This window comes from Drosophila mojavensis, unplaced genomic scaffold, assembly GCF_018153725.1.
Source record: "Drosophila mojavensis isolate 15081-1352.22 unplaced genomic scaffold, ASM1815372v1 contig_36, whole genome shotgun sequence".
Classification (NCBI taxonomy): domain Eukaryota; kingdom Metazoa; phylum Arthropoda; class Insecta; order Diptera; family Drosophilidae; genus Drosophila; species Drosophila mojavensis.
The window spans coordinates 13089117-13103625 of record NW_025318858.1 but is presented as its reverse complement, the minus strand read 5'-3'; the positions used below and the strand labels follow the sequence as shown (position 1 = coordinate 13103625).

The window sequence follows — 14509 nt, the reverse complement described above, 5'->3', positions numbered from 1 at the left end:
ATTATTAAAAATATATATATTCCATAAAACAAGTACACAATTATTTGGAAATGCTGTCGCAAAATTATTAAAAACTAAAGTTTCACTTGCAACGAATCAAATTATGACAAAATTATATGAATTATTAATTTATTTCAAGGCAAATTTAATATATATTCAAAACAACAGCAACAAATTAAACATTCAGACATTTAAAAAAAAAAAAAAAAAAAAACGTTGAGCACAATCATGTTGAATAAAAGTTTTAAAATTTAAGTGGCTTGAAATAGCAAAAACAAACACAAAAAAAAATCATAAGAAACTTAATGAAGAAATTACGAATATATAGCTTAAGTAAAAAATTGCAGCAAACATAAAACAAAAACCAAACCGTAATGACATACAAATCCTAAGTACACAAAATGCAAAACGTAAAATGAATTACAAATAAAAATTTCTTGAACGAACAATCTCCTTGGTGGCGCATTTCTATGGGTGGGGTCGGAGCTCAGCAAAAGCTGTAGCATCACAACTAAATGAGAATTTGAGCCGCTGCGTGCAAGCCAAACAGCTGAGACTGCGCTCCGGGCGGAGATGTCTTGGGGACCTAAAAACAGACAGAACCACACCAACCACCATCAGCTGGCTGGCTGGCTGGCAATGCGACACCCACTGGGCCCAAGTACTGGGGAAAATTAAATAACATAAAATACAAATCCGCTACAAATCCAAAAGCCAACTACAAAATAATAAACTTATTAATTCAAATTGCGATGGCCCCGACACAGCCAGCAGCGACCTGCAAAGGACTTGGCCTCTAGCTGCTGGACTAGCTCTGTCTGGCTGGCTGCTTCGCTGGCTCATCATTGTCGCATTGTTAAATCCTGCAAACATCTGTGTCTCTTGGAGCTCAGTTACCCACAGCTATTTTTGCGCCCTTAGTTTTTCAAAATGCCCTCCTTGCCTGAGAGGTTCTCAGATATTAGCTAGAGATGAACGCGTGAGTGACATTACATACTAAAAATTCGAGAGTTAGCTTTTTCAACTGTTTTGTAAGTTTGTATAACCCATATTTTAAATGCAGTGAACTTATTTTTTTGTTGTTTTTTTTTTATTTTTTTAGTTTTTAATTTTTTTATTTTTTAGTTGATAAACACTATTTTATTTTTGTTTTACAAATGAGCTAGTTTTTATAATTTAAAGCCTGACTAGAAAGATGTTTATCTCTTTTAGATTAAGTTTAGTAGGTGCCCAAATTTACTTTTGGGTTTTGAATGAACAAAACGGCTAATGTAAATTTAAATACGTACAACATATTTACACTCATGCGTATGTGTGTCTATTTTTTTTTTTTTTTATCATAATTCTCGCAGCAATACAACGAAAGACAGACAGTCGCACATACACAGCCTATAAAGTCGCATAGTAAAGTCCTTCCATTTACATTGTAAACTGCCAGAAGAGAGTGAAAGAGACAGCATCAGAAACGAGCGCAGGCAACTCAAAGTACTCTATTTACTTGCGCAGTCCATTTACCTACAAATGCCATCCACAATAAATACTCATCTCTCGCTCCTGCACGCTAATCCAAGCGCAAGTAACAGTTAATTTTTTGTCACTCGCCGCTTGTTGCTCAGAGTCGTAGACTGCGTGGCAGCGTTGTTATTGCTGTGTGCGTGAGGCACTTTGTATGTGTGTGTGTCATCCGAAAATGGAATTTAGCGAATTCGCCTGCTAATTGAAAAAAATGCCCGCAGCAAAACAAAAAGAAAATGGCAGCCGAGTCCACAAGTGCTGCACTACTTGAATTTAAAGTAACATTTGTTCCTATGCAATCCAAATCAATAAGTTATTATTTGAAACTAGCCCTCAGGCTCCCAACTCACTTTTTCTGGCGCGTCTCACGGGGCTGTGGCTGCGCTTATTTGAGTTGGTTTGCTTTGTGAGGCTTGCGAAAACAAAGTCCCAGACGCAATCTTTGATTTTATTGTAAGCAAACGCAAAAACAAAGCAAACGCAAAAAAGGAAAAAAGAACAAACAGCACGAATGCCATTGCCGGCAGCAAAACAAATGCGCTCAGAGATTTCCGTTAGGTTAGAAAAGCAAAAACAACGCCAGCTACAAACCAAAAACCTCAAGGCTAACGCACTAAAGGGCGAAAAGGCAAAAAGCAACAGAGCAATCGGAGTAACGGTTTGTGCTGGTGCTCCACTGGCGATTGCCCACATGCGTAAAGCATTTTAAACAGATAAGCAGCCGAGCATGTGCGTAATTCTTATTAAAACATATATGTACATACATGCATATACATACATATACCTACATACATTACATTTTAATGTAAGCATAAACTTGCCCTTTCATTTTAACTCACTGAGTATTTTCACATTTACATCAACACATTTGCACAAAAAAAAAAGTTAAAAAAAAACATATACATATATCACCAGAACTTCACTTACAGCACTCGTGAGTCGCGACGAAGGAACTAACGAAAGCAACAAGTCACGAAACCTAACGGTTAACGGGTGCTCTATTGCCAATTGGCAAACTGCGCAGTAGATTTTAAATACATATTTGCAAAGCGTGACGCACGCGTACACTATATTATATTGCATTTCAGCATTAAGTAACTATATATACCGACATTTTTACCAATAAACACTATTTATATCTCAAAAAGAAAAGTAAAATGCAATCGCCGCAAAAAAAAAACGTCGTTTAATGGCAGCCACTGTTAACATTTACATTGCGATCCACATTTACATTTGCAAAACGATCAGTTGCATATCGATAGCGAGGTAAACATCGATAAATCGTTAGTACAAGTAATTACACAGTACTACAACTAAACCCTACAATAAATCATGTATTTACGAGTGTTTCTAACTCTTGAGCTGCATTAAACTCAAATTTAATATGTTTTAAGGCCTATAAAGCTAGCAAGCCATAAAAATGCAGACGGTGTCAGTGGGCAATGTCTAAAGCCATTGCATTGCCTGCCTGCTGCACGCCTTGGGGATATGAAGTCATCAGCAACAAACCAGCCACACACACACACAAACATCCTCTCCTCCTTTTCACACCAGTATGACCCTGCTTGACTTCTTGCGGCTGCAGATCAGGCAAATAGAATGAGACAAAAACAAAATAGCCCACTGCACCTTAAGGATTTGCTTTTTATGTTTATTATTTTCTTCGCCCCGTCTATCTAGCTACATGTTTGTGTTTCCATGTGTGTGTGTGGCATTAGCCACGTGGCTGGCACCCTTCGCCAATTCGACGTGCTAGTTTTACACCCTTGTGTGTACCGAGACTAGACCCCTGCCATCGGCCGTAGGCAAAGCCGCAAACGAAACATGTTGCGTTTTTTATGTGGGCCCAGCCTAGATCCCGGAGCTCGAGGGGTTGAGCCGCGCTCCTGTCTTAGGTCATCAATAATGGCGCAAACATGCATTAAAGACGCTTGCTTTACATTAAGTTGGAAGCGGCTTATTGAAATTGGTACACAACCTGAGCCCTTTTGGCTTCCCTTTTTTTCTACTATTACCGGAAGATGAGACTTGAGCTCCCAGGGGACTCACTACTTTCAATAAAAATTTGTTTGTACATTGTGGACACTTTTTTCCTGCATTGGGTGTTAGCCTTTTTTCTTTGCTAATATAAATAGATGAGTTCACTCAAGGAGTCGCGCTCGTAGCTGAGCTTCAATTTCAAAAGTCGCGCCATAGCTACCAATGCAAGCGCCATCTACGGGCTGTTAGCGCAAGCTACACTCTTGTGTACAGCGCTGCCAACTTGTTCGCATAACAATATCGCGTCGCCAGCACAACTAATCGCTTGAGATATTTAGTTATTTATCTACTAGGGCAACCCTGACGCGTCGAGACCCATTGTGCATTTTTTCTAAATTAAAATGGCATATGCAAGTCCAAAATTAATTAAATAAAGTGCAATACGGAATAATAAAGTGCTTGCTGGTATGCTGCAAATCATAAAGAATAAGAGAAATAGAAATTTATCGTAAATTGAAAGTAGTAGCTTTTCTGCTTGAAAAACTATGCGCGTGTGCTCGTGTACGTCTCACTGTAGGTGTGTGCGTGTGCGTGCGTGTATGTGTATGTGTGAGTGAAATTCCAACAATGCGCAGGGAGCGAGCTGGCTGAAATTTCTTTATGCAAAGCGTACGCAACAAAAACGAAGAAGCCACCGATAAATCAGGGAAAATTTTTAAATGTGAGTGCGTGTGTATATATATGTCGGCAGCTATAAAAAAGTGCGTATAATTAGCAAGTGCACCATCAAGCGTTGTTACATACATACATATATGTATATACATATATAGTTTTAAGGCAGCCTACATCAAACCATTGAACTGTACAAACACGCCCATATTTAGTGTATGTGTGGAACGCCAGATTTGCCTGCGTGTATATGTGCATTTATGTACAGATGTGTGAGACAGTGTTTATTTATTACACTTTGATTTTGCAATAAGCTGCTGCTACTGCTGCTCTTGTTGCTATAATAGTCGCTTATCCAACGAACGGAAGTCGTCGCCTACAATTTTCGTGTTTTTATTTTATTATTTTACGCTCCCCCCACACATACACACAGAAAACAATCAAGCTGTCGCACACATGCATACATACATTTATATACCCACACGCTGAATAGTCTCTGTTGCTGCCAGCGTCGGCGTCGGCGTTAGCAGCGCAGACTCAATTGCATGAGAATTTTTTTTTTATGTTATATCTCTTGTGTTTTTGTTTTGTTGTCGTCGGCGCGCAGAGCTGACTTAATTTATTGGCAGCATTGTTGCTGTTGTTGTTGTTGCGCCTGCTGAAAATGAAAGTGTGTTAGTATATTTGTATGCGTGTACCGCCGCAAATTGTGCGCCCAGTGAAACAAAAGCAAAAAACAAACAAACAAACAAAATTGACCAATAAAATCTCATAGCAATTTTTTTGTTGTAGTCTTTTTTCTTTTTTACAAGAGATTAAAGAGATTTCATATTTTGCAGCTTAATTAGGTAGACTTAGCCTTTTACGCAAAATGTGAAAGAGGAAAGAAATAAAAGTAAAAATATATAAATATGGAAATTTATTTCTATATTAAAAAAATGTATATACAAAAATATGTATGTATCTACTTACATTACTACAAAATCCAAAACTGGCTTCAAATTTTTTGTCTTAAATTATTAAATATTCTGTTTGAAAAGTTTGGAATTATTCCATTTTAATTTTATTTAATTAATTAATTTAATAGTAGTAAGTAGGGTCAAAATTATTGTGAAAACTTTATATTTGTAAAGTTCTTTAATAGTAAAACATTAAATAAATAAATTATCTAGTCAAAAAATAAAAATAAATAAATATAATTTAATATTATAGAAATACATTTTAAGACAAAAAATAACAAAATACTCCATATTCTGAATAAAAAATTTATTTTAGTTTATATTTTCTATAATTTAATGTTATAAGATTATTACACAGCATTATAGAAAAAAATCATATTTTATATAGTTTATTATATTACCTAAAGTAGAGATTTCTTATTTCTTAGACTAAAGTATTTCAAATTAATTTACTATAAAAAGTTAATAATTCTTCTTTATTTATTTATTATATATAAAGAAAAAAATATATATATATATAATTGTTAATTTTTGTTGTTGAGCCTCAAACAGAGATAATTCTTATCACCAAATGCAGGGTGTTACCCATTAAAAAAAAAAAAAAAAAAAATTAAAATAAAAAAAATCACACATTTTTTGTGATAACAAGGATTGAATAACAAATTTTAATGTTTTTTCAGAAAAAATTCTAATTATATATATATTTTTATAAATAATTTAATATTTCATCTCGCAATTAGCTACGCTGAATCTTATTTCTGATTAGATTTAAATGACTATTATATATATAGTATTTGTATAGGCGCATACATTTATACGATAATGCTTTGATCGGTCCTCTAATAAAAATTCGTGTGCAGTTGCATTCAATGCTTCTTTTTGTCAAGTGCGGGCGGTTCTTTCAACTTTGAATAGAAATTATTATAAAATATTTAGCATATGAAATATTTAAACGTAGTTAATTTGAATTTGTTTTGCTCGTTGCAGCTTAATCGCAAAGTCTAAAGTTCAGTGCACATATCATTCAAGTGATTGGCATGCCGTAGCTGCAGTAGCCGAAGCAGCAGCAGCAGCAGCAGCATTAGCAGCCCCTTAATGGATCCATATCATCATATCAGACATCATGTGAGTGGCTTGACTTGAATATCTTGAATATCTCATATCTCATTGTATGCCCATTAAGAACTTCCTTTTACTTTCTATCTATCTCTCTTTGTCTGTCTCTTTGTGTACAGTATCCACCCACTAGCACAGCCAGCTCAACTATTGTTGGCAGCGGCACCGTCACCAACACCGGCTCAGTCAATCGGCCAGAATTGCATCAAAAATGCAATCGTGGCTCTCATTCAAGTGACACAAGTTCAGCGTACAGCGGCAGCGACACAATGGCCTCTGTCTATGGCTCATCGCTGGAAGCCGAGGAGATTGATCTCTCCGGCCTCGTTGAGTCTGTGGTGGACTCCGATGAGGAAGATCTAGCCGAAAGCATGGATGTGAGTTGGTCATATCGAACAAGAGAATACAAAATATAAATAGAAGCTCCTGCGAAATTTTTGTTCTAATTCTTATCCTCCCTCTCTCTCTCCGGGTAGAGCCTAAATGTGCGAGATGCCGTACGCGATTGTCTCGAAAAGGATCCATCAGAGCGCAGCGAAGATGATGTGGAAATTCTGCTGGAGTTCACGCAGGGCCTCAAGGCATTCACAAACATAACGCTAGCGGTGCGACGGGCCCTCTGCTCGGTGATGGTGTTCGCTGTGGTGGATAAGGCCGGCACAGTGGTCATGTCGGATGGCGAGGAGCTCGACTCCTGGTCGGTGCTGATCAACGGTGCCGTTGAGATCGAGCATGCGAATGGCACACGCGAAGAACTGCAGATGGGCGATTCGTTTGGCATTTTGCCCACCATGGATAAGTTGTATCATCGCGGCGTGATGCGCACCAAATGCGATGATTGTCAATTTGTGTGCATTACCCAAACCGATTACTATCGCATCCAGCATCAGGGCGAGGAGAATACGCGCCGGCATGAGGATGAGCAGGGTCGGGTGGTAATGGTCACCGAGCTGCGTTCGATTGGCGGCAGCGGTGCAGAGAGCGCCACGACAACGGGCAGCGGCTCGGCATCGGCAAATCTGAACACGAAGCGTGGTCATGTGGTCATCCGAGGCACACCCGAGCGTCTGTTACAGCAGCTTGTCGAAGAGAACTCGATGACCGATCCAACTTATGTGGAAGACTTTCTGCTCACGCATCGCATCTTCATACAGAATCCACAGGAGGTGACGCGAAAGCTGTTGCATTGGTTCGATCTGGAGCAGGCGGACACGCCCAAGACCCAAGAGCTGAGGGATCGTGTCACGCGTGTCGTGCTGCTGTGGGTGAACAATCATTTTACCGACTTTGAGGCTGACCACGAGATGATGGAGTTCCTGGAGATCTTTGAGGCTGGCCTGGAAAGCAAAAAACTGTTAAGTCAGCTGCGCTTGCTGCACATCGCGTGCGCGGCCAAGGCACGCATGCGCAGTTGCATTTTAACGCGTTCCTCACGCGATGAACCGCTAAATTTTCAAATTATCGGCGGCTATGAGCTGCGAGGCGTGGCCGCAGCCACCGGCAATGCCTCGGTTGGCATTTACATATCGCACGTGGAGCCGGGCTCAAAGGCTCAGGATGTCGGCCTCAAGCGTGGCGATCAAATCCATGAGGTGAATGGCCAATCGCTGGATCATGTGACCAGCAAGCGGGCGTTGGAGCTGCTGACGGGCACCACACACCTGAGCATTCAGGTGAAAAGCAATTTGCTGGGCTTCAAGGAGATTATGCAAGCACTGGAGCATGGCAGCGGCAGCAATTCAGCTGGCGGCGGCAGCGGCGGCGGCATCAGCAGCAGCGGCAACGGCAGCTTCAAGAGTTTGCGCAGTCCGCGTCGCATTTGCGCCAATGATATTGCCAAGCTGCATGGCCGCAGCGACAGCACCACCGAAGAGCTAACGAACCGAGCGCACATGGTGCGCCTGAGTTCCGTGGACATGTTGCTCGACCAGCCGGACTGTGCGCCGCCACAGACGCCGCCCGTGAGCGGCGGCAACATGGCTGCAAATTTCATGCAACAGCTGCTGCAGAGCGTCAACTCGAACTCGGCCAAGAAGTGCAGTGCCGAGGATGGCAAGCCGGGTGGATTTATGACGCTGGCGCCGAAGCGTCGACTGCAGAAAGCCTTGGCCAAAATGAATCTACTCAAGCAGCAGCAGCCGCACGTGGGCAGCCTCAACGACAGCGCCGATACGCTGCTCAATGAGCCGCAATCGAAGCCAAAGCTGTCGACCGCCAGCTCGGGCAGCAGCAGCTGCAATTCGACCAACGGCGGCTGCAATGCCACCACTGTCGGACGTTTGTATCAGTCGCAATCGAATCCGGATCTGAGCAGTCTCAACTATGACAACAACATTGAGTCGTCTGGCACGCTGCAGGTCAACTATTTGCAGTCGCACATCCATCGCCCCTCCGCGGCCAGCACGCTGACGAGCAGCTCCATGCTGCCGCCCGACTATCCGGAACATGTGCTCAAGGTGTACAAGTCGGATCAGACGTGCAAGTATGTGCTCATCTACAAGGAGACGACGGCCCATGAGGTGGTCATGTTGACACTGCAGGAGTTTGGCATCCATGATCCCAGCTCGAACTTCTCGCTGTGTGAGGTGAGCGTTGGCGAGGGCGGCATGGTGAAGCAACGTCGCCTGCCCGACCAGCTGCAGAATCTGGCCGAGCGTATCAGCTTTGCGGCACGCTATTATCTCAAGCTAAACGACAGCACCGAGCCGCTGGTGCCGGACGAGCTGGCCCTGGAGCTGGTGCGCGAGTCGGGCGTTCATTTTCTCCAGCTGAACGCATATGAGCTGGCCATACAGCTAACACTGCAGGACTTTGCGAACTTCCGGCAGATCGAGTCCACGGAATATATCGACGAGCTGTTCGAGCTGCAATCGAAATACGGCGTGCCCATGCTCAGTAAATTCTCGGAGCTGGTGAATCGTGAAATGTTCTGGGTGGTCAGTGAGATTTGCGCCGAGCACAATATCGTGCGGCGCATGAAGATCGTGAAGCAGTTCATCAAGATAGCGCGCCACTGCAAGGAGTGCCGCAATTTCAACTCCATGTTTGCCATCATATCGGGACTGGGCCATGGCGCCGTGTCGCGCCTGCGCCAGACCTGGGAGAAGCTGCCCTCGAAATATCAGCGGCTGTTCAATGATCTGCAGGATCTGATGGATCCCTCGCGCAACATGTCCAAATACAGGCAGCTCGTATCGGCTGAGCTGCTCGCCCAGCATCCCATCATACCGTTCTATCCGATTGTGAAAAAGGATCTGACCTTCATCCATTTGGGCAACGACACTCGGGTCGATGGCCTGATCAATTTCGAGAAGCTGCGCATGCTCTCCAAGGAGGTGCGCCTGCTGACGCACATGTGCAGCTCACCGTACGATCTGCTGGCCATATTGGAGCTGAAGGGACAGACGCCATCGAATGCGCTCTTCTCGCTCAACCAGATGTCCACCTCGCAGAGCAATGCCGCTGCCGGCACGGTGATTGCGGCCAATGCCGGCCAGGCGACGATCAAGCGACGCAAGAAGTCGACCGCGGCGCCGAATCCCAAGAAAATGTTCGAGGAGGCGCAAATGGTGCGACGGGTGAAGGCCTATTTGAATAGTCTCAAAATACTGAGCGATGAGGATCTGCTGCACAAGCTCTCGCTGGAGTGTGAACCACCGCACGGCTCCACCTACTCGGGCAGCATATCGCACGGGAATAGCTCGCATCGCAGCGCCGGCAGCGGCAGCATCAATGCCGGCAACACCGGCACCGGCAGCATCAATGCCGGCGGGGATCAGCTGAGCATCTATTCGCACACCAGCTCCAGTTCGGCGCCAAATTCATCGCTGTCGCTGCGCAAGCGACACCCCAGCTCGCCGACGCTCTCCACGACCAGCTCGACGAGCTCCACCAGCGACAATCAGCGTCGCCAGCAGCTGCACAACAATGGACCCAAATTCGGCACCGCCTCACCGCAGGCCGTCAAGAAAATGCTCTCGCTCTCGGAGTCCTCGAAAATTCGACCACATCAGCCGTTCGTGCCGCGGCACAGCTCAGCGCTGCCCGGCGTCCTGCCGCCGCTGCATCATTTACATGCGGCGCATGGCTTCAGCACGCCGGCCGGCGCTGGAGGCGGCATTGTGCCAGCTGCTGGTGCTGTGGTGCCGCCGGGCGTGGCCAATGCTCAGTGCACGCCCAGTCCCAGTCCGTGTGCACACCGACGTCTGGCATCGGGAGGTAAGCACCATCCTCTATTCTCTAGACTTGAGCGATTAGCGAGTTCTGAGTATTTCTATGCTAGTTTATGGCTGGATTAGAGAATGTCAATCATTGACCTAAGTAAATCTATTGACTTGGCATTTGAAATGGAAATTCGACTGATAGAATAGATAGATAGAATATGGAAAAAACAAAAGATTTAAATACTTAAAGTGTACTTAACACAAGTATAATAGAGATTACAGTTGAGCAGATTTTCTATGTATATGGAAATTGTGTTCTGTTGAGCATATAGATAAATATACATATTTTATAATATTTGATGTAACTCAAAAAAACAAATATTTTAGAGAGTTTTGAAATGATGTTAGTTACCTTACATTTAATGTTAATGTAAAGGTTACTGTTAATGTTATTTAAAATGTAACATAGAGAAATTGAATCTTTATTGATAGGAAATACAATAGAATCCGGTTATAACGACTCCGTTTATAGCCTCTGTACGGTTATAGCGACCCAGACCCCAGACAAACTTTTATGACCATACTTATACGGCTATAGCGCCCTCCAGGTATAACGACGGTCCCTTGAGTGTCGATATAACCGCACTCTACTGTATTTAGGTTACGATTCGATTTTATTCAACTCATTTTGAGTATATTAAATTTCAACTTGGGTTTTTTACCACTCATGCATGGCTTAGAAACGAATGACTAATCTCTTACTAATGCGATTTATCTGAGAGACAAGTTACATACTGTATTAAGTGCCGTTAATTTAAAACGTATCAAATATATTTTATTAATAGATTCCTTCTTATTGATTCCATGAAATGTGCAGCATTCTAATCTATACATTTAATAATGACGAATTTAAACACTGAATTTGGTATATTATCTTATCGAAATTTCAAAGGGGCTCCCACTAATTACACTTAGATTTATGATATAAACCCACTTATCGACAAGTGATTCCCTCTAATGCCAATCAGCACTATATAAGAGCGAAGTTTTTCATCAATCTCCACAACGGTCTTTGATCAGCTATCGAACAATTTATTAGTGAGACGCAGCTGCAAAGACTTTTGTAAAGCGTAAAGCGTTCAGGTTATAAAAACAATTAAAAAACTTATTATACCCTTAACTCATTGAAAACGAGCATACTGCTTTTGAAAAACTATATGTAACAGGCAAAAAGAGGCGAGGCAGATGCCATTAAGTAAGCATATTCCAGAACCAGACGATGTACTGAGATTATCCAATCCATCTCCATCGATAAGTAGTTGCTCTGCATGTATTTTAAGTTGTGTATGCATAAAGAAGTGTATTGTCAAATAGGAATTATTCGCAGGGTATTTCCTAGTCGTGCACTCCCAGATAGAGAATATAAATGAATTGTATTTTTATTAGTTCAATTTCCTTTATTCTCCTGCTTCAGGTAACATAATGCCCACACGTGCGATACACGAGCGCTCGCACTCGGACACGCCCGCCCCGCCGCCGCCGTTGCCATCGGTGGACCTATCGCTGGAGAGCAGCAGTGTGACAACGTTTCGTGACTTACCGTTGCGCAAATCCGTGACTTCCGGTAAGTGAATAACGGCCGAAAGCATTGAAAAACTTTCGCCCTGTCGTCATGAAACTAAACGCTTAGACACTGCCTACTAAAAACTAAGAGTTCCATTTTAGCATATATACTAGTTAATAATAAATATCATGCATAGTTGTAGCATAAATTTAGTTGGCCTTTAGATAATATCTAAAGTTAGTTGTGCTTTAGTATCAACCCCCGCTCCTCGCTTGCATTTGGCTATTATATATATTATATTATATTATATATATATATAGATGTATCTACTATATATGGTGGTTGGTTATCGCTGCTTTGGCATTTGGTTGATGGTCTCTTACACTGCTTTATATACACACACACACGCACACACACATATATACAACACTCACATACACCTGTGTGTGTGCTGTGACACACTTTACGCTACTTTTACTCTACTTTTATTGTCACAAACAAACACCCAACAGGTTCAGTATCGTCGTGTGATAGTGGGCATGGCTCCTACGCCCAGCAGCAGCCGCACCATCCACAACACCACTTGACATACCATCAGCAGCAACAACAACAACAACAACAACAGCAGCAGCAAACACAACACAATGAACCGCCGCCGCCCGTTTATACGGCTGCCGATTGCCGCCTGTTGCAACAAATTTCCAACAATGCCGTCACACGGAATTTGAATAGTCCCTGTCAGAGCACGAGCACTCCACCTAGCACACCCACACCACCACCACTGCCACCACAAACACTACAACAACAACAACAACAACAGCTACCCCAACTGCAACCACCAACAGCATCCATACAGCCACCACAGCTTCCTGCACCGCCAGCGCCTTATATACACATGCGCAGCCACCAGCAGCTGCAGCAAATCCAACAGCAATTGGCCATGCCACCACCACCACCGCCGGTCTACACCAGCAGCCTGTACAATCATCATCATAGCAATGCGACTAGCAGACACCTGAACCACATGCATGGTAAGTTAAGCTGCAACTAGCCTATGGCCTATGGAAACGATAACCAAATCAACCAACCATATGCAGCGTAAGAGCAAAAGGGGCAGATTATTTAGTAAAGTGCTTAGCTATGATAGATTGAGGTAGATCTGTAGCGGATAGGTAGGTGAAATCGTGTGATAAATATATTGTATTTATCAGTTCGATAAGCATATAAGATTATGTTGAGATTTCAGTTCTTACGATAAGATAAACTATATCTAAGGTATTAAATATTAAAGAGAGTTAAGCTAACCGCGAGCGAATAACGTGCTGTTAAAGCTATGTTGTTTTGATTATGTTAAATACTACTATAAATTTTTAATTTAAAAAAAAAAAAATAATAAATAAATATAATATTTAATAAAAACGAGTTAGGTATATCTTCCACAATTAAATATATAATTTTAATCAACTGATTGTTTATGATTTTCAGTTAACAGCGAACAAATAACATGCAGTTCAACATGCGTTCTGTTAAAATAATGTTAGCTGTTATGCTAAAGCAGAGGCTCGCTCTTTCTTTTGGAGTTTAATATCCGCTATTTAATTTGACACAAATCATTTAATATTTAAAAAAAAAAATCCTTATTCATAAATTTAATATATATATATATATATTTAATATATATTTTAATATAATTTAATATATTATATCATGTTTAAAAATATTGTTTAGTTTATAATTGCGAAATGATGCTTCATATTGGTATATATTTGAATATATTCTATTCTATTACTATTTAATATTGAATATTAATCAATCAATATGCTAATGATTTTTCCTTATTCTTCTGCAGGTGGACCGCCAAATTTTATGGATAGCACCAAGTGCACCATATGTCCCATGCCACCAATGAATCAATAAATCAAACTGTGCTGTTTTAACTACTAAATGTTAATTTAATTAGTTGTGAGTACGAAATTCTATTGAGAAAGAATAATGAAAATCTAATCTTATGTTTTCTCTTATCTTTTACAGCATATATATATATATGCCAAAATTTGTTAAATGGTTGTGGTTTCCATGTCACCAGCAACAAAAACACATTCATACATCATATGCACATATACATATACATAGAAGAGGGGCACAACCATGGAAGATCTGATGCCTCAACAAAAACAGGCGCGCACACACACAAACACATATTTACTTGTGCGTATCCCCATTATCATGAACCCCTTTTTGCTAACCTTTAAATGTTCGATATCCCATTGTCACGTATTCTTAGATTAAGCGCCTAAAGTTTAGTTTATGCTCTATATGTTTTAAGTGGCTTACGATTAATTTTAATTTAGCACAATTCTTTGTAAACATTTTCCTCCAAAAAAAAAAAAAAAAAAAAAAAAAAAAAATAGGAATGATCCACAAAGCTGTTGCCTTCTCGCATGCATCAAAAGAAAACGTCTGCAGGCAGACCTATCCAGCAGACTAAATCAAAAAACAAAAACAAAAAATTTGCAATCAAAATCTCTTTCGAAGACTTTCAG

General features: G+C 41.6%; 1 protein-coding gene across 3 annotated transcripts; it reads left to right on the top strand.

Moving 5' to 3' along the window:
* The first annotated feature begins 3833 nt into the window (after positions 1–3833).
* Positions 3834–14014, top strand: LOC6576683 (rap guanine nucleotide exchange factor 2). Of its 3 annotated transcripts, none has more exons than XM_044008844.1 (7): positions 3834–3960; positions 6111–6248; positions 6359–6616; positions 6716–10457; positions 11877–12026; positions 12479–12997; positions 13816–14014. In XM_044008844.1, the coding sequence occupies exons 2-7, from the start codon at positions 6219–6221 to the stop codon at positions 13881–13883; spliced, it is 4767 nt and encodes a 1588-aa protein (XP_043864779.1). In that variant the 5' UTR covers positions 3834–3960; positions 6111–6218; the 3' UTR covers positions 13884–14014. The 3 variants fall into 3 exon arrangements, with proteins under 3 accessions (XP_043864779.1, XP_043864778.1, XP_043864780.1); XM_044008843.1 differs by having other exon boundaries at positions 3834–4216; XM_044008845.1 differs by lacking the exon at positions 12479–12997 and having other exon boundaries at positions 3834–4216.
* The last annotated feature ends 495 nt before the right edge of the window (positions 14015–14509 follow it).